The 19,477-nt window shown below is 54.6% G+C and overlaps 8 protein-coding genes across 8 annotated transcripts; 4 read left to right on the forward strand and 4 right to left on the reverse strand.

Annotated features, from left to right (window-relative positions):
* Positions 1-228: 228 nt before the first annotated feature.
* Positions 229-735, forward strand: CkaCkLH20_04483 (glyoxalase/Bleomycin resistance protein/Dioxygenase; the record flags this gene model as incomplete). Its single annotated transcript, XM_038887202.1, has 1 exon — positions 229-735. The coding sequence occupies one exon, from the start codon at positions 229-231 to the stop codon at positions 733-735; it is 507 nt and encodes a 168-aa protein (XP_038747368.1).
* A 347-nt stretch (positions 736-1,082) lies between these two features.
* On the reverse strand, positions 1,083-3,522 carry CkaCkLH20_04484 (uncharacterized protein; the record flags this gene model as incomplete). Its single annotated transcript, XM_038887203.1, has 2 exons — positions 1,083-1,551; positions 2,234-3,522. 2 exons carry the CDS (start codon positions 3,520-3,522, stop codon positions 1,083-1,085), a joined length of 1,758 nt encoding a protein of 585 aa, XP_038747369.1.
* Positions 3,523-4,506: 984 nt separating this feature from the next.
* CkaCkLH20_04485 (uncharacterized protein) lies at positions 4,507-5,631 on the forward strand (the record flags this gene model as incomplete). Its single annotated transcript, XM_038887204.1, has 4 exons — positions 4,507-4,713; positions 4,764-4,967; positions 5,028-5,162; positions 5,215-5,631. 4 exons carry the CDS (start codon positions 4,507-4,509, stop codon positions 5,629-5,631), a joined length of 963 nt encoding a protein of 320 aa, XP_038747370.1.
* Positions 5,632-9,806: 4,175 nt separating this feature from the next.
* CkaCkLH20_04486 (40s ribosomal protein s16) lies at positions 9,807-10,581 on the reverse strand (the record flags this gene model as incomplete). The annotated part of the gene is made up of 3 exons (XM_038887205.1): positions 9,807-10,097; positions 10,331-10,402; positions 10,513-10,581. 3 exons carry the CDS (start codon positions 10,579-10,581, stop codon positions 9,807-9,809), a joined length of 432 nt encoding a protein of 143 aa, XP_038747371.1.
* A 434-nt stretch (positions 10,582-11,015) lies between these two features.
* Positions 11,016-11,798, forward strand: CkaCkLH20_04487 (ell complex subunit; the record flags this gene model as incomplete). Its single annotated transcript, XM_038887206.1, has 1 exon — positions 11,016-11,798. One exon carries the CDS (start codon positions 11,016-11,018, stop codon positions 11,796-11,798), a length of 783 nt encoding a protein of 260 aa, XP_038747372.1.
* Positions 11,799-12,440: 642 nt separating this feature from the next.
* On the reverse strand, positions 12,441-13,479 carry CkaCkLH20_04488 (Mpv17/PMP22 family protein; the record flags this gene model as incomplete). Its single annotated transcript, XM_038887207.1, has 3 exons — positions 12,441-12,857; positions 12,915-13,190; positions 13,297-13,479. The coding sequence occupies 3 exons, from the start codon at positions 13,477-13,479 to the stop codon at positions 12,441-12,443; spliced, it is 876 nt and encodes a 291-aa protein (XP_038747373.1).
* Positions 13,480-15,625: 2,146 nt separating this feature from the next.
* CkaCkLH20_04489 (uncharacterized protein) lies at positions 15,626-16,912 on the forward strand (the record flags this gene model as incomplete). Its single annotated transcript, XM_038887208.1, has 4 exons — positions 15,626-15,811; positions 15,864-16,037; positions 16,095-16,412; positions 16,460-16,912. 4 exons carry the CDS (start codon positions 15,626-15,628, stop codon positions 16,910-16,912), a joined length of 1,131 nt encoding a protein of 376 aa, XP_038747374.1.
* A 492-nt stretch (positions 16,913-17,404) lies between these two features.
* Positions 17,405-19,261, reverse strand: CkaCkLH20_04490 (prephenate dehydrogenase; the record flags this gene model as incomplete). The annotated part of the gene is made up of 4 exons (XM_038887209.1): positions 17,405-18,450; positions 18,508-18,619; positions 18,684-18,744; positions 19,131-19,261. 4 exons carry the CDS (start codon positions 19,259-19,261, stop codon positions 17,405-17,407), a joined length of 1,350 nt encoding a protein of 449 aa, XP_038747375.1.
* Positions 19,262-19,477: the final 216 nt, after the last annotated feature.

Genomic DNA, 19,477 nt, shown 5'->3' on the forward strand with positions numbered 1-19,477 from the left:
ATTTTAATGTCACCATGTGGAAGGCGCTCCGCTTGGATAAGACCAAGTCCTTTGAAGCATCGGTTTCATACCTTACTCAAAGAGCCCTCACATCAGTCAGATATCTGACCTCTTAGTAGGCAAAAAGAAATCATGTCGTCTTCCTCTAATATTCCGAACTTCGTGGCCCCAGCGAGAAAAACCACCAGCCCGTCGGGTCTTGCCCACTTTGTGCTGCGTACCGCCAATATGTCCCGTATGGCTGATTTCTACGCATCCTTCCTCGGAGGGAGCATCACATACGACGACGAGACGGTATCCTTCATCACCTACAATGACGAGCAGTACCGCATCACCCTACTCCCAATTCCCGAGACTACCCCCAAGGAATCCGCCAGCTGCGGCCCCGAGCACATTGCCCTCTCCTTCGACTCGCTGGCAGACCTTCTACTTTCGTACCGACGACGCTGGGCACGCGGCATCGAACCCGTGCGGTGCGTCAACCATGGCCCCACGACAAGCATCTACTATAAGGACCCGGACGGCAACATGCTCGAAACCCAAGTCGACAACTTCGACACCGTCGAGGAGACCACCGCCTTCATGACGGGTGCAAACTTCACGGAGAACCCCGTCGGTACCGATTTCGACGCCGAGGAGATGATCGAGGCGCTTCGTGCTGGCAAGGACGAGAAGACGCTGAAGAAACTGCGTCAGATTGGCCCACGCGGGTTGCATGACTTTTCCAGCCTGTAGGCTTTGCACTTGCAAGATCGAGGACGTGATCTCTCAGACGAAGTTGCAGTGGAGATGCAAGCATGGTCCAGTCAGCCGTGTCTCTGGGACTCGGAATCGGGCTCGGGCTCGGGCTCAATTGCCTTCGGGCGACCTTCGGCCTCACGCTGGGCTAAGCACCGGGTCTAACCCTCCCATTCCCGGAGGAGGGTGGGTAGGTGAGAGAATCCGGGCGTAGGCATTCAAACCATCAATACAAAAGAGGGATGGGCGTTACTTAATATAAGGGTGCCAAGTACATCATTTCTGTTTATTTGATTGCGGCCATCATGACTCTAGCTCAAAACCGCGGGAGCAGTTCGGCATCACTACCACGGTGCTTGGACTGCTTCTTCGGTCGTCGGTGCCGAGAAGCCCACCGAATCGGAGTAGAGAGACTGGCGGGTGGGCGTGACGCCAATATCTAGGGTGGTAATGGCGTCAGGTTCCAGATGACATTGCGCGTCGTCAACCTGGCCATCATCAAAACCGTTGGAAAAAGTGTCAAGCATCCCCACGTGCCCGCACTGTTGCAATGATATCGTGGATGTTGTAACTCGCTTCTGGCCAGCTCCGTCTGTCTTCTTGTATTTCTCAGTGAGCTTACGGGCTTGCCGGACAAACTCCGTCGTTTTGGTGAAGGCCGCTTCACCAGACGTGATGTGCTCGAGACGGCCAAAGAAGCCGACGGCAGTTTCCATGAGAGCAATGTCGCTCTGGGTGCGGACATCGGGTGGATTAGACACTACGTGAACGAATATTGTTGTCAAGGCTGTGAATGGGTAGTAGAACACCAGCCTACACGTTTAGGTGAGAGTTAGACCGGTGGAATCATGGGGTCAGATATCAGCGATGCAGGTCCTCCACCACAGTAACATGGTCGGAGAAGAGCGAAGGAAATATGACGGAAGGAAACAGCACGTACCATGCAGGAGCAAAGCTCTCAATGTCAAAGTGTTTGGTAAGCAAAATGATGGATCTTGCGGCCTCTATGTGAGATATGTGTGAACCCCTGTCAATAAGGTGCTCTACACTGCTATTACCATGAGTGAATATGGGCGATGCCCTTCGAAAGATGGAGCACAAGATATAGTAGTAGGATGAATGGAGCACAATGATTTGATCTCGCGATATTCCTTGCCTTCCAAGGATCTTGATCAGCGGTCTTCCGGGCCGGATATCGGTGTCGATAGAACTGAGCCACGTCTCCAAATCCTGCAGCAAGCGATTCAAGATTGGGACCATCCGAGAAACCGGCATCAAGAGGGCGCTCGCGGAATACAACGACCGAGATATGTTTCCGCCGATGCGCATAAGCTTTGCGAAGCACCGGAAAAAGTCGAATACGACCGGTCTCTCGTCCGGTCTAATGGCAGCGCCCCCTGACGCCCGAGTTGCCGAACCGATTCCTCGTGGGAAGCAACAGCTGACTTCTTCGTCGTAAATGACCGCGGGACGACCGCACCGTAGAGCTATTGACTTATCCAAGCAGTATACTGCCCAAAATACTCGGTTTCGTTCCTCCTTCTCGTCTTCGGCGAGATTCCACTCGGGAGGCGGGTTGCGGTGTAGTCCAAGGCCATGAGCGAGCCGCGAAGTTATCGAGGAGAGAGTGTACTCGAGCCTTTGTGGGCTAGAAAGTCCTTGGGCGAAGACAGTCATCACGGCCATGGCTTGAACTGCCATCAGATCAGTGGCCCCGTGTATGATTTGGGGCTCGTACGAGAGGGCGAACTGGAAGTATCCCCAGGCCTCGGAACCCGATGCTTGGAAAGCCTCAGCTGTCTCTTCAGAAAGCAAAGCTCGACAGCCTGAAGCCAGGACAGCATTCAATAAGGCCAGCCAGGAGGGCTTCTGGATGAGACCGGAATGATTGCCCATTGCGCTCAACTGGGAGAGGAAGGTGGCGCGATCTAAAATGGGAAAGACCACCTGGACCTTCGAGAAGTAGGCGTTGATGTACTGCAGCATCTGCGAGGGAGGAACATCTGCAGTCTGACGTGGTGTCGTTAGGGCCAGCGGCAGGTCTTGAGGGATGCATTTGGGCTGGCGGAGGTGGCACAAGATAGCGTTCCGTACATCTTGGATGGCTTCGTAGAGATCATCGGATTCAGGCACATTTTGCCGCACCCATTTCAGTCCGAGGTCGGAAATGTTGGAGATGCCGGAGGACGGGCCGGTGTATTCGTCGCCGTCGTCCATGCGCATCCACATGGATGGATTTGCGTCTTTGAAGCATTCTCGGTCGTCGCCGTCGAGAATCTTGTCGACCAAGCTGTCGTCTTGGTCGGAGGAGAAGCCGACGGGGGATTTGGGGATGACCTCGCTGTCGTGGTCCATATGGGTGAAAACGCCAGCGATGGAGTCGGAGTCCATTTGATTCCAGTCAGATGAGGCAGGGATAACAGCACGCCAGTCCGGTCGATCGACTCTAACGTCGGTGCGAGCAGCCACATCCGTCAAGAGGTGCGCTGAGCGGGCGGTAGACTGTTGGTGGCGGGGCTCCGGTTGTTGCTGGCCAGCGCCGGAGTCGGAGCCGGAGCCGGAAACAGCATCGGCGGGTCTTTGAGATGGGCCGTGGTTGGATTCGCTGGCTGAGGGATGAGAACCGGAGAGGCGTCTATTTTCGGCATCGGCCTCGGCGACCCAGCGGCGAGTGCGCCGCTCACCGGCGTAAGAGCACTGACTGGCACGTAGTCTGCAATTCTGGCAGACGGGTCGGACACGGTCGCATTTGATCTTTTTCGTGCGGCATGCCTGGCAAGCCATGACGCAAGTGACGTGTCGTGAAAGTACGAGGGCGAGTCCTGGGAATGGCAGCCGTGGATGGGGCCCCAGAATGATCTTGAAAACGACGTCGATACAAAAGATGTTGTTGCTTGTAGTAGGGCTAATCCATCGATTATGTGTGGGGCCGCAATTCCCCCACACGGCACTCCATGTCTGCCGGTTAAGACCACGACGCGAGGAAATGGATGGTCTGCGGGATGCGTGATGCAAATGGTCATTCATGATCATTACGGAGCTGTCTGCTGTACCCATGCCGCCCATCTCCCCACCTATCCACAACCCGGCCGACTCAGCGCCAGCTGGCATCATCTTCTTCCATTTCTGTTCCGGCAGTTCTGCCCGCAAACGGGCCGTCCCCGCGCGGGGCTTCGACGAAATCTGCTTTTTTAGGAGATGTTGGAGACCCTGATTAGAGTCATCCGGAAAGAGAAAAGACTCGAAAGAAGACAAGATAATCTAGAGCAATATTTACCGAAGAGTGGGTGTGTGCTTGATGGCATGCCGACTTTTGGCACGCTGGTTTGTCGGTATCAACTCCGTGCCCGGGCTCCACCCAATCGAGCCCGAGCCCGAGCCCGAACCCGGTGTTAGCGATCGGACCCACTCGATCCGTTCCCATGTCCGTTGCGCTGGCGAAGCGAGTACATCGGGATTAATAATATTCTCAGGGACAAAATCATCCCAACGACGCCGCGAGACAATTTCGAGAGCCACTTTGGGTACTCGCTGCCTCAGTGTGAGATCGATAATGACAAAGCCACTGAAGCCGAGATGAAATGAATTAGTCAATGGATGAGTCCAAAGGCGAGAGTCTTTGCAAAAGACATTGAACACGACGCCAGCGAGTATAAAAACCAACCCTTTTATCATACCAATCTCATTACTACTGCTGACTACCAGTCTCATCAGAAGCATTCGACTATCCATTTTCACACAACTCTTCCCATCGTCTTAACATCCAACATGTCGACCAAGATCATTGCCGTCACCGGCGCCACCGGTTCCCAGGGTGGTGGTGTCATCAACATCATGAAAAACGTGCCCGGCTGGAAAATCAGGGCTATCACTCGGAACCCTTCCAGCAATTCCGCGGTCAAATTGTCTCAGGCTGGCATCGAGGTTGTCCGCGCCGATTTTGACGACGAGACTTCTCTCGTGAAGGCATTTGATGTGAGTGTCAGTTATCTAAACATGAGAGAAAGCCCACTGACCATGACTAGGGAGTTCATGCCATCTTCGCCGTCACCAACTGGTGGGAGTATCTTTTCTCTGGCAAGTCGCAAGATGAAGCTGGAGCCATCGAAGAGGAGCAGGGCATGAAGCTGGCGCGAGCAGCTGCTCAGACCCCCACTCTTGAGCATTATATCTGGTCGAGTCTCCCCAGTGCCAAGAGAACTACTGGTGGAAAGCTCACCGTTTCTCATGTGCGTCGTCATGCTCTCTTTCCTGTGAAAGATCTACTCACTGTTTTATTATGACAACAGATGGACTACAAGGCCGATGTGGACGTTCGAATCAAGGCAGAACTTCCCAAGCTGGCTGAGAAGACGACCTACCTGCTCTTCGGCTACTATCCCGCCAATATGGCATTTCTCCCGATGATGAAACCCGTCGAACTGGTACGTGCCTACATCATGCTTACCAAATTCAACTGGACTCACTCCCTTTTAGCCCGGCAGCGGTCAATTTGTGCAGGTCATCCCCACGAAGCCCGACGCCAAGGTCCTGAACGCCGGTGACGTTGGAGTGAATCCCGGTATTTGGGTGCGCCAAATCCTTGCGAACGGGCGCAAGGCGTGCGGCAAGAACGTGAACTTGGCTCTAGAAAAGCTCACCTTCCAAGAGATGATTGACATCTGGTCGGAGGTGACCGGAAAGAAGGGCGCCATCATGGAGTGCTCGCTAGAGGATTACAGAAAGGTCTGGGGAGTTGGAGGTTACGAGTTTGGACTGCAGTTGAAGTTCGGTGAGATGTGCGACCCCTGGAAGGAGACGGAGGAGTTCGTGACGGCCGAAGAACTGGGGATCCGTCCGGAGGAAGTGGTCGGTTTCAGAGGTGCTATTGAAGCTCTCAAGTCATTCTTTTGAGAAGAACAATTCAAGGGTTTTAGAACTCATCTGAAGGCCGAATGAGGCCGAATGACTTTGGTCTAAGAATACCTCAAACTTATTAGCCTTACTGAGAATCAGAAAATCTTGATTGAAAAGAGATTTGGGTGATCAAGATTTGTTAACATGTCCATGGCATATCTTTCTCGACCAACAGCACATTTCGGGCACCCAAACGGCATCGATGTCTCCAGCTTCCGGACTGCTCATTCCATGTCGGCATAATTGTAAAATGTAAACCCTCTTCCCATCTTCTGTAGATAAGCATCGAATGGTTTATCACACAGCGAGGGTGGCCCCAAGCAAACAGAGAGACCAGTACCTCTCAAGCGTCGTGGCGAGTCCTTCTTGAAGCTCTCATCTTAAACGCAGCGGGCTGCGGCTGAGATGCGCAGCAAGACAGGCCCGTCGATAGGATAGGATATCAAGTGACTATGGTCCTTTTCAGCTCCAGCCTTCTAGTAGATTTGGGTGTCTTACCTCTCCGCCACCTGCCTCAAGGTGGCACAGCATACCTATGCAGCCTCATTGACTTACAGACCCCTCGAACTGCAATGCCCTGGGCGGGCTTGCAAGACATTCTCCAGTAAGACAGGTCAGCACCGCCAGGATTGTGTAACGTCAAACCCAGATATGAAAAGTTGCTCCCTTTCCCGTCTGAACCATCTTATGACAAACAACGAAGTCGCACATCAACGTTGTGATCCACCCAACTATGGACAACCAGCACGCAAATGACGAGGCCCGGTACCAGGTGAGACGGAAACCAGTGTCGACATACAATGAACCTAGAGACGAGGGAGACCGTCTTGCAGAAACGGCTCACGAGCCTCTCCTGCCTGACAATGATGAGAATTCATCCAGGGAGGCTCGTGGAAATGCTAACGAGAGCCACTGGAGCGCGAGCGACGACGATACGGATCACAACCCATCACGGGGGCCCAGTCTGGAATCCCAGAAAGAAAAGTCAAAGAAGCAATCGGCCGAGCAGAAGAACCCCCGCACATTGAACTACTGGAAGACATCTACCTGGAACATCTTCAGGGCATGGTGGCAAGAGATAGTATGCTGCATCCTCAGCCTTATCGCTCTCGTCGCTCTAGTCGTTCTTCTGGCAGCATTCGACGGGAAGCCCCTGCCCAATTGGCCTTCCGGTATCACCATCAACACCCTTGTGGCCTTACTGTCAACAATGGCCAGGACAGCTTTCGTCATACCTGTGGTGGAGGGCTTGTCTCAGAGCAAGTGGAATTGGTTCAAAAGGAAGCCGCGACCCCTCGAGGACTTTGATGTGTTTGACCAAGCATCTAGAGGTCCTTGGGGAAGCCTGTGTCTTCTTCTTCGAACAAAGGGCCAGTATGTTGAGGTATCGTTCTTGTTTGAGATCTACACTGACCTCTAACAAGTTTGGTTGGCATTCTCTCCGCCGTTCTGCTTATCTCTGGTATCACTACATCGACGTTGACGCAGTCTGCGGTTGCGTATCCTTCACGCAATGTCAGTATCCAAGAAGAAGGCAGCGCCGTTGCTAGACGACTATACTCGACAAACTGGTCAAATGGCCAACTTAATCGAGAACGGTTCCTTGACAGCATAACCATGAAGACCGTAGAAAGACATATTTCTATCTATTCTGGATTTATTCAAGGTGTCTTGACACCTCCCAGAACAATTTTGCGGTTCAAAGAGCCCGAATGCAAGACTAGCCACTGTACATGGCCCCAGTTCAGCACACTGGCTGTGTGCTACAAAGCGACAAGTAAGTGCCTCAGGATCCATACCAGAGTCTTTTCAAAGCACCTCAATGTTTAGGCTGAAAAAGGTGTCAAGCATGGGTACGCATGTTGAAAGAATATGAAGAATATTCTTTGTTGGCATGTAACAACATGAATATTGTTTGCTTCCTCCATCATACTCAAGAGACTGACACTAAGCATCAAGACATCACTCATCTAATCAAATATGATGAGAAGGACCAGAATAGGAATATGACGCTGCCCAACGGTGTTAGCGTGGCGGACAGCAGGGGTTCGTACTTCATAATCCACCCTGGTCCCATTCTCTCTCACGACAATGAAACTACGTTACTGAGTACTGGGACTGCAACGAACTACTTCATCTTTTCCTGGAACCTTGATAGAACAGCGTACGGCGGCATCGAGGAGCCAGCCAGAGGTCCTCGCGCAATCGAGGTTCTCTTCCACATGTGCGTCAACACTTACGATGTAGGAGTCGAGGATAACGTTATCTCCATAAATCGAGTGGCTTCGCACACTGAATTGCACTCCGAGATGTTCTCTCCTAGTAACGTTGCCGGCGGTCCTGCGCCACATTGGCGGATGTACCACTTCGTTACTCCTGCCGACGAGGGTACTAACTATACAACCCCGGGTTTGTTTTTAAACTCTAATCTAACCAATGAGCTGAGAAAAACAATTAGCCCTGCCCCGGAGAGATACCGCTTAGATGCCAGCCGTGCCTTACATGACGCGGACATGTACCATTGGTCGCAGAAACGAAAGAAGGCCGCTGAGCTAGGGAGAAATACAACCATCGAGGACAGAGACGACGCCTTTTGGGATGCCATAGAAGGCATGGCCCACAACATCGCGACAAGCGTGACAAACCTGTGAGTACAATCAGGAAAAAAAAAGACTCTTCTCTTCGTAATAGGGCGTGAATGGTATGGCTAACATGCCGCCGGGGAGGCAAATCGACGAGGATCCGAAATACTCCTGGATGACCCTCATCAACGGGACAGCATGGCAGCGCGAGGTCTACGTGCAGGTCCGCTGGCCGTGGCTCAGCATGCTGGCCGCGCAGATCCTCCTCTCCGCCGTGCTCCTCGCCATCGTCATCGCGGAGACGGCCGCGGCCGACGTCGACGTGGTCAAAAGCTCCGTCACGGTGGCGCTCCTCGCCATTGGTGCCGACGAGAAGGCCCGGCTGGAGGGCGGCGGAGCGGCAGATGAGGGGACCCGTCGGCTGATTCCCGCTGGCATCGGAGGCGAGCTGCGCGAGAAGGATGGGAAATGGGTACTGGGGGGCGTGGATGATTCATGACGTGTGGTGTCGCTGAGTGTTGTTTCTTGAGTCTCGGTTTGGAGTCCGTATCGCTCCGCTGGAGCCTTTCACCGAGGACATTGCGCGGTGAAACTCGGTGTGGAATGGACAATCGCATTACACAAGATCAGTGGTGCTGTGAGAAAACATAGGGGCGGACTAGATCACTCACATTGGGCAACTCGGCACCCGCTTATCATTACTATTGTCCGTGTCATTAGCGTTGTTATTGCTGCTGTCGTCGTTGTCGCCGTTTGAGTATGCGACTTGCCGGGGTGAGTGCGGGCGATTGTGAAATCGGATCAAATTTGGTCTATACCTGCTTCGATTCGTGAGCGTCGCTCGTCAACACATGTGCAAAAGCAATATCGACAGGCTACGACGTCATTGGGCATTGACTGCAGTATCCGCCCCAAAACGACGACTAGGCAGTTGAGAGGACGTCTTCATGATGTGAGTCCAGGATCGACGGAGAGATGTAAGCTAGACTGGGTTGGATGATGCCAGAAAACATTACCAATATTGCGGACGTGGGACAATGCACAGACAGCGACGGGCCACATGGAATGGTTGAAAAGTCATTCGTTTCCCAAAGCTACAAGCCGTTTGGATATGGATGGTTCAACCAAAGGAAAAAAGAAGAAACACGGCACATGCATAACTCGAGCCCAATAAACGCCGTGTCATGAAGTTTCAATGTTTCATTTACCTGCCTGACCCTTTATAGAAACCGGCCAAGCAGCGATACCGCGAGGCATGTCATGCGATGACATATCGACGAGGGTGCCTCCCGTCGAAGCCGTTCCCCGGAAGGCAAGAAAACACGTCCCCGGTCGTTGACGGTTTCTCACATTCCTTCTTTTTTGAATCCACGTTTGACTCCTCCCGTGTGTTAAAAAATAACAAGAAACAGCTTCGGCCACGTTGTTTTGGGGGGGACATTCGTAATTTTTTTTATTCGCGGGAAAACACCAAAAGCTGACCGGACCGGAAAACCCACGTTCCCAAATTTCCCATTTCTCCACCCGCAGAGGCAAGAAGAGACCCAGACAACCCAACGACAACGGATAGCAAAAGTGTAACCGTACCGTTTAACGGTAGGACTTCTGGAATCTGGAGCGGGCACCAACACCACCGAACTTCTTGGGCTCGCAGCGGCGGTTGTCGGCGACGAGGAGGGTGCGGTCGAACTGGACGAGGGCCTGCTTGAGCATGTTCTTGGAGTGCTCGTCGACGAACTTCTGGTAGTAGGCGACGACAGACTTGGCGATGGCCTGGCGGATGGCGTAGATCTGGGAAGTGTGACCACCACCGGTGACGCGGACGCGGATGTCGATGTTGGCGAACTTGTCGAGGCCGAGGACGAGGAGGGGCTCGTAGACCTGTGGTAGTGACATGTTAGTCTCGTCGGGTAATTCGATGTTGGCGATCCCCGGTCGCTCTTTTCGTTTCCTCCCCGCGGTGCAGCAATTGGACATGAAGAGCAAGGCGCCGTGCGACCTCCCCGACCCCAATCCCGTCACCCCAGCGCTTGCTCTTCACATCCAAATCCCAACCTCGAATTCCTCCTCTTGTCGACCGGTTCTGCGATGGATTCGTGCGGGCTAAATCGTACCTTGAAGCGGAGGATCTCAGGCTGGACAAGCGAGAGGGGCTTGCCGTTGACCTTGACGAGGCCCTTGCCAGCCTAGAATATCATAAGTCAGCATTTCCATCCTTGATATCGAACTTCGTTCCCCGTATCGCGGTCGTTTGGGGATTTTTTTTTTCGAAGGGTATTTTTTCGGCAATTCGTACCTTGCACTGGGCAACCGCGGTGGCGGTCTTCTTCTTGCCGAAGCACTGGACGCTCTGGGTGGACGACATGGTTGCTGCGGGATGGAGGGGGACTGTGAGGAGATTCGCAGCGAAAATCGTGAACTGGCTGTCGTTAGTGATGGGAATGGGAAATTTTGCTTCACGCGAACCCTAACTAACTTGTGCGTGTTGCCCTGCGGAGACCACCCAGATAGGGACTAGCGTACCCGGAGAAGATCCGGAAGGTGGGCTTCACGTGATCGCAATCCAGACCACACAGAGTCCCGCTTATGTCATCATTCGAGACGGAACGGGTCCACCATGGACTCTGCCTTTGACGTCGGCGCCAACAACTGGAGCTCCGACATGGCGTCCACCAAGATATCCGCCCCTCTATTAACCTCATCCGCCCCTCTCTGGCAAAGATAGGCCGCAGCCAGGCTGGCTCACCCTCCACACAACTCGTCCGTCTCCCCCGAAAAACCGAAACGACGACCGCGAGAATGTCGCGAAAGGGCATCGGCATCGCGGCCTTCGACCGGCACCGTCTGACCTCGGCGCAGTACGCCTCCCACGGCTCCAACCTGCGCAGCAGCAACGCGCAGGCCCTCGAGACGCAGCTCTCCGTCTTCCGCTCCCTCCTCCAGCAATTCGCGCAGACCCACGCCAAAGACATCCGCTCCGATCCCTCCTTCCGCGCGCAGTTCGCCCGCATGTGCTCCGCCATCGGCGTCGACCCCCTCGCGTCCTCGTCGTCCTCCGGCAGCGGCGGCGGCTCGTCGTCGATATGGGCGCAGCTGCTCGGTCGGTCGGTCAACGATTTTTACTTCGAGCTGGCCGTCCGGGTCGTTGAGGTGTGCGGCGCCACGCGCGACGAGAACGGCGGGTTGATCGGGGTTCGCGAGGTGCGGGAGCGTATAATGACGGGCCGGATGGAGGGTGCGAGCGAGGTGACGGAAGACGACGTGTTGCGGGCTGTGGGCACGCTGAAGCCGTTGGGAAGTTCGTTCAGCGTCATCAAGGTTGGCAGTAAGGACTACATTCGGAGCATACCCAAGGAGCTCAACACAGATCAGAGTGCCGTATTGGAGGCTGTTCAGGTGCTGGGGTATGTGAGCATCTCCATGCTCATGGTCAACTTGAAGTGGCCCAAGGCGCGGGCGCAGACGGCACTGGAAGATCTATTGGGTGAGGGCATGCTGTGGGTTGACAAGCAGTGTCCCGAATGGGAGTACTGGAGCCCCGGGTTTATGGTGGACACCGGAGAGGCGCCGGCCGGTGGGTGAGAGCCGTGTGCGGGGACGAAGTAAACCAGAAGTACCCACTCTGCCGATTGGCAGATCGGCAAGCACAATGCAATCAAGGCCGAGTCCGGATTCCGCCGTAGGATACATGGCGCGTCCATCCGGGAAGCTGGGCTATCACCTCTTTGGAAGAGCATGCCCTGAGGGGACGGAGTACAGCAACGGACAACGAATCCTCGATGGGATACGGCACGCGTTCTACCAACGCACGCAATGACGTCGCGTATGTGTTTTGAGTCGAAACCGAGCTGGACGGATAGGAAGCACAGCTAAATAGTGCGGTAGCATGTTGATTGATACATGCACAACAGCAAAAAAACATTGATATCCACACGTTAGACCAAAAAAAAAAACCAAGCGCATTGAACCTATCTACAGACACACGGGACGTATAACATGACGCAACGTAAGAAGCAAGCAAATTGTACAAGGACACTCGGCGGTCGGTTGCAGCACACCAAGCCGCCTGCCTCCCGCTCGCGTAGCTTTCACACTGCCCCCGCCCTTCAACTCCAGAAAACCGTCCCGAGGGCCGGATTCGTTTTCGTATTAGATGTTTACCAGATCTCATCAAGTGGGCGTAATCTTGCCGTCATCTCAGCCATCTTACCATAGCATATTCATTTAGTAAGGAGGGTTGGGGCCGCCCATGGGGCCGGGGTGAGGACCGCCGTGAGGACCGCCGTGGGGTCCTCCGTGAGGTCCTCCATGAGGAGGAGGGTAGTCCTCGGGGCGGCCGCCCATGGAGGGAGAGCGGCCGTCGCCGAAGTGCTTCTTGCGCAGGGCTGCGAGACGCTTCTTCTTGGTGATGGTGTTGATGTAGGTGCCAATGATGAAGGCAACCAGGTTGAAGAAGGGAACCCAGAGTTGATCAGGGAGGAACTTCTGGGCGAAGGCGAGGCACAGCGGGGAGGTGACCCAGCTGACCTTCATGACCTTCCAGAAGCCGACCTTGACGGTAGCGCGGACCTGGTGGTACGTCTTGGCGCCGGCAATCAGGGCCATCGCAACCAAGTAAACGGAGTTTTGGATGGGCGCAATCTACGGAAACCGCATTAGCTGGACTGTCGCGCTCTGCTGTAAGGTAAGACGACGTACAATCAGGTTGCTGACGATAATCTGCAGGACCTTGGACCGCAAGCTGGTGCGGCCAGCGAAGGTCTTCTGGAGGGCCCAGATGAGGAAGTGGCCGAGGGGCGCGCTGACAATGGCGCCGTACGCGGCCATCTTGGGGACACGCGAGGTGAAGTAGTTGCCATGCTTGTTGCGATCCTTGGCGAGGAAGGATGCGATCAGCTCCTGAGCGCCAGCGAGGGTACCGGCCGTGAGCATCTTGGTGCGCAGCGGGTTCTCCTCGAGCTGCTTAATGTAGGCCTACACGACCGCGTCAGTCCATGCTTTCCTCCCATGTCTGGTGTATCCTTCGTTTCTGTTCGTGGATATCGTAGTCATCGTGGATTCGAGGGAGTGTAAGACGAACCGCGAGGTAGCCCTTGGTGCCTGCATTCTTCTTGCCGCCGGTGATGGCAGTGCCGAGAGCCTCGGTGAGGGGGTGCTTTCCGCTGGTGCCGGGCAGAGGCTTCTCGGGGTGCATGATCTCGTTGACCTTGTCGACGCCCTTCTGCAGCGTCTCCTTCGTCTCCTTCTCGAACTTGACTGACATGGTGGGCAACGCTTTTGGGGGGTATCGCTATCGAAATCGGGGACGCGGGGAAGACAAAACTGCGGTGAGGGAAAGGATTAGCTGAGAGGGCCCTCTCGATTGTGTTCGCGATGGATTTTCCGGGGGGGGTGTTCGTCAATTGAATTGCGGCTCCAGCTTCCAGGCCCCGGGGCCAATGGTTTGTTTACCGCGTCGCTCTGCCGACCGACAAGGTGTGGGCGGTAAATTGCGCGGCGGAAGCTGTGCTGATCGGATAACGCAATTGCAAGTGGACGAGACGTGGAAAAAACCGCGAAGAGACGGGACTTAGGGCTAACGTACTGAATGTTCTTGAAGATGGCAGATTCTGAACGTCCGTCTGGCCGTCGCGGAGGGGAGGTTGGGCGGCAGCTGCAGAAGGCAGGTGGGTTATGTTGATGTGTTAAGGTGTGGTCCAGTCGAGGAGGTTGACACAATATTGGGGCCCTCTGCTCTCTCGGTCAGGTCCTCTGGGTGTGCGGATCGGAAGCCTAGGTACGAGACGGGAAACTAGAACCAGGTCGGGCTGGTCCACGTCCACTCTGGCCGGGGGGCGGGAAGGGGAGATTGATTGATTGCTCGAAATGGGGGTGGTGCCGACGGACCTGCTGGACCTGCTCGACTTGCCAGACCTGAGCTCGCTGCTGAGAGAAGCTCATTCGTCTCCAGTGCTGGATGACCAGGATGTTGCATGACGGGGCAGAGCTGGACGGAGCTGCAGGGGTGGATGAAAAGAACGGCCATGATTGGCTGCATTCTTCCAATGGCCCGAGGTCTGTTTTCCTCTTCCAAGAGGGGATGGCTAAAAAAATGGGCGGCAGCGAACAGACGCACGCCAGCTCATCCTGACAGTGACCGAATCCTGCACTTGTTGGCCGGTCTGTGCTGGGTTGAACCCTTGAGAAGACCCTCTGAAAATTCATCGTTTAATGATCAAGCTTCATGCTTTGGGGTTGCCGAATCGTCCGAAGGTCGTCTGAACCTCTCGCTTCCCGCATGCTTCCCGGTGCCACCAGCTCGGGAAGCCCAACGTCGTCGAGGTGTGTTGAGAGCCTCATTCATCGTTTGATTGATGTATTGAGGAATGTCGGTCATCTTGTCTGAGTGCCTGGACGATAGTGGAAATCGAGGCCCGGAATACAGTTGGAAGAGGACGAACCCCGGAAGAAACTACCTACGTTAGCTGTTGTCCAGCCCCTGCCCATCAGATGGAATTGGCTTCTTGGAAAGCGAGAGGTTCGACTCACCAGTGTACGGCATCTGGATGATGCACATGAGAAACGCGGATAAGAGGCGCTGTGGGATATCGCTCTGCCAGGAGAACATCTCAAGATGATCTCAAGACAACGGTCTCCGTTTCCATCACCAACCTCAAAAGATAAGTTAAATACAACAGCTTTTAGGCGATCATCGACACACAAATGCAATGTGTTGGTCCAATCTTGGGTTACAGGCGAATACCGACAACAAAGATGAGTCTACTGCCGCTCAGACTTTGAACCCCTGATATCTATCCAGTATTAGTGACGACCTTGCGTCCATCTTTGCACGTCTCAACTTACTCATCCAGGAAAGTTCGCGATACTGGGCCGCATTCGCATATTTGATATTGAGATAGGTATTCTAGTTGAAGGCCGAGTAAATCAGCAAATGGGAGCCTAGTTTTTCGATAAAAATGGTTGGCTGATGACCAAAGGCAGGCAACTAGGTGAGTGGTCATGCTTCACAATGGCCAGGAGTTTGTCACACCTAACTTCAAATTTCAGCATCTATTGACAGAAAAATTGGAACTTTAAGTCCTGCATATACAGAAAGAAAGAGCATAGCCAGTGGTTAAAAGAAACAAAGACGACAAATATCTCTTACCATCAAGGTAGAAAGCGCAAGGCGGTCGCTATTCGTCCCAGAGTGAATGTGCAACAAGTGAAGTGGCTGCTCCTTCCCGCTGCAGTCACTTCCTACTTTGGCTCCTTCTTACATTTTCATAAAAAATCGATGGCCCTCCATATCTATCGCAGGTTGTATTTCTTGACTCTTTCTCAGATCGCCGATTGTCCTAGAAGCCTCTTCTGCGCTCCCGCCTGACCGCCAGCCATCTCGAGATTGTATGTCGCCTCCTCGTGTCAAGATGGCCACGCGACCTCTCCACCAGCCGCGGTTCCTCGCGACATGCACTCATATGACAATGGTCCGTGTCTACAGCTACATCCTTCGTTGCGACAGCTGTGGAAATTGCGGCCCTTTCGGCTGGTTGTACTGTTGCTCCCAGGACAGCGAGGAGATACTGCGCGACTCCATCGCTTCCGGGAACGAAGTAGGTGCCGACCACCTCCATGAGAGTATCCTCCACAGATTAACAACAATAGGTCGCTTTTGATGACTTGGGAAAGCAGCTTGTCGCAGCCGTTCAATCAAGAGAGCGCGGACCAGAGAAGCGAGCTGAGAACGCAGCCAGCTTTCTCGAAGAGATGCCCACGACATACATTTCGAAGACATACACCAGCGCCCAGCTCTTGATCATCTTCAATCAGCGCAAGCATGTAGGTGAATCTCGATCTTCAGCTCAAGCGGTCTGACTCTGACTTCGTATGTGAAAGCTTGGCGACGTGCTCCGCCGCGAGTCTGTCCGAAAGAATGCAAACACGGTGAAGGAGTCCAGCACTTCTGACTTGGGAGAATATTTGGACCAGACCTCCAAACCCTGGGTACCGAGTCGCAAGGAGGAGTGCCAGTACAAGATCTGCCCATACTGTCGTCCAGCCGGGGCCGACAGATCGTACATCAGCATGGATGGCGTCGCTGAGGGCGACATCCCGGCCACGGCAGCTGCTGGATACGGCTTCCATCTTTTCGGTCAGAGGCCGATCTGTTGCCCCAAGCTGGTTTCCAACCTTGGAAAGCGCTTGCTGTCAACGGTAAGTAATCTCCATCCGACAGTCGTCGTATTTCTAACACTTTGCAGTCTGCGGCCGCCTCTTCCACCACCAGCACCACCTCAACAACCTCCTCCTCCTCCGAAGATTACGACGGCAGTCAGGACAACACCGAAACACGCCTGGCAGCCCAGATGGCCCTGCAGTTAGGTCTGTCGCTGGATCAAGATCCCACACTGATCTCGCCACAACCTGCTCAGCAATTACACCTCCCTCGATCTCCTGGATCTCCCAACCTTGCCGCCCAGGCTGGACACCGGCAGTCGGTGGACGGTGACACGTCTATTCAGGATAGTACCGATGCGTCTATCACATTGCCCTCTGCTGCGGGCATCGACCTTGGAAAGGAAGCCACCGAGATGGAGGAGCATGAGAATGAGGAGGGCAGGTTCTCCGCCAAGCCGTTGGAGGTCCAGAACGGAGTCGCCGTCTTGGAGGAGAGCGTCGAGATGCATGTGCCAGACGTGGTGACACAGTCCTGAGTATTTTGAAAGAGGTATTAAAGACATGCTACGCTTGGTCGATGCTACGGCGGGGGCAAGAGGAGGGCGGCGTTTTCTGCACGCAAGTTTTAAGTGCTGATTAGCAAAAAGGTGGCATTCGAGTGGCTTTGGTTGCTTCGGCGTTGGATTGCGGGGAGATACCCATTATGCTTATGGCAGGTTGTCTGTATTCTTCCGATCACTCATACTCAGTAGACATTTTCCGGTGTTTGCAACCTGGTACCTAGGTAGATAGCGTTGCTTCGCAGTTTCTAAAGAACAACACGAAAGCACCCAAACAAAAGCACGTTCATCGTGTTACTTGTATTGAGGTCGACGTTTTTCCTGAAGTCTCTGGATCCGAAGTATGGAATTGCCTAATGCACTGCCGTTGGATCAACGTACATTCCTTAGAAACGCCTCATTACTGAGCCTGTCCCCGAGATATACCTATCCTCACCATCAATCTTTGCAAGCAACTCCCTTTCCCTTTCAGTTCTTCGTACTCTCCAGCACAGCCTTCATCATGGCATTACCCACAGCGACAGCGTCCTTGAACCTCGGCTGGAAGAACTGCTGCGTCGTCTCGAACCGATTCTTCCACGTCTCAAAGTGCCCCAGGCTAACACACTCCGCCCAGCCCCTCGCAGCAAACGTGAACTCCAGGTCGTCGGACCGGTACGTGTGGTCCTCGACGGCGGTCCTCAGCGCGTCGTCCAGCATCTCCTTGCTGCGGAAGAGGTGCTCCGCCACGCCCAGCCACAGCCGGAACAGCGGCGTCGAGCAGATCATGTGGTCGTACGGCACGATCCCGAGCTCCGCCCAGCAGTCCACCATGGCCAGCAGGCTCAGGTGGTTGTTCGCCCGCGGCGGCTCCGTCTGGTCCTCCTTGCGCCCCAGCGAGAACCGCTCCAGCAGGTCCGGGTTCAGCAGCGGCCGGTCCGCCCACTTGGGGCTGCCGTCGTGCCCGAACACCTTCTCCTTGGCCGCCAGCACCCGCGCCCGCAGCGCCTCCAGGTCGCCCTCGAGCATGAGCTTGTACAGGTCCGTGACGGAGCGCGCGAACTGCGAGATCTGCTTGCGGGCCTCGGGGTTGAGGATGGCGAGGCCGGCGTAGACGTGCCACTTCTGCGAGTAGATGCGCAGCATGATGTTGATCTTGACGTTCTCGACGCCGCCGACGTACCGCGACATCTCCCAGGGGAACTGGGTGTTGGCGTGCCAGGCCTTGCCCATGGAGAGGAAGGCGGCGTGCGTGACGGCCTGGGTGTCGGCGGTGATGCGGTCGTGCTCGTGCGCGGTGAGGTAGACGTGCTTGGAGCCGAGAACGGAGAGGACGGTCTCGACCTTTGCGACGGCGGCCGGGGAGGCGCGGTGGGCGATGATGACGAGGGGCTGGTTGCGCGGGTCGACGTTGGGGCCGTGGAGGGAGTGGCAGGACACGATGTCGACGTCGGAGGGCAGGTGGCGCTCGAAGGCGGTGATCTCGGGGTCTTTGCAGGATGTTTGGCCGCCTACGATGGCGCCGAGCTTCGTTGCTGTGTGGCCATGTCAGGATGTCCCGCTTGGAAAAAAGTCAGACGGATGGAGCATACATGGGCCGTACTGGGCGATCACGCGGTCAATAGCGGCGGCTTCAACGCTGTAGATGATGTAGTCGCTGGCGCGAGAGACGTAATGGCCATTTCGGCAAATTTGTATATTGTTCTATCAAAAGAGGACTTGGCTCAGCGGGAGTTGGACCGGCAGGGAATAAAGGCTGCTCCCATACGTTTCCGGAGAACTCTTCTTTCAGGCTCTCGTACTTGTCCTCCTGGTCACACGCCATTATCCTACCGAGCCCGCGAGGTCAGTCTGGTTTCCCTTCTCCTTCTCCGACGTGATTGCATAGCAAAGGGCATGCGCGAAGCTTTTGATTCCTGAGAGCAATGTTAGCTCGATGCTTCCTCGAGAGAGAGCCAAACGAAGCAGAGGTTGAGGTGTGGGTTCAGACAAAGTAAAGTTAAGGTAGCTAGGTGTATCATCATGGAAAGCCTTCGGCTACACCCGGGGCCAGAATGGCTTGCCAGGCGAGCCTTGGGCGATACTCTAGCCAAATGCGCTCTTGTCATCATAACCGGGGAGGGGAGATGTGCTCGAGAAATGAGGAAAAGGTGGCTTACCAGAAGGAATCGCGTGACGCAGAGGCCCGGCTGGGGAATTGTGAACAATTACTCACTTCCATCCAGCGGCAGAGAGCCTCTGCGCGTACATCTTCCCCATGTCTCCCATGCCGATGAGGCCGACCACAAAATTTTCCATCTCGGCAGGAATGCTCTGAGGCGTGGTGGGAGTAGAGGAAGATGCCATGGTGTCGATGCGGGTGTGCGCGCGTTTCTGTTGGGTTAGAAAAAAAATCTTGTGTTGTTCTGTCAAGACTGCAAAAAGTCTGCGCGAGGCAAGCTCTTCACATCCTGAGGAGGAAAAAAAAACTTTTCTTCCACTGGTCCACCTTCGCTTTCGGGGCGCTGAGTCACGACCAGAAAGCTGAAGCTGTTCGCGAGTGTGGGATGCAGAGAGAAGAAA

Source organism: Colletotrichum karsti, assembly GCF_011947395.1.
Source record: "Colletotrichum karsti strain CkLH20 chromosome Unknown Scaffold12, whole genome shotgun sequence".
Taxonomy (NCBI): Eukaryota; Fungi; Ascomycota; class Sordariomycetes; order Glomerellales; family Glomerellaceae; genus Colletotrichum; species Colletotrichum karsti.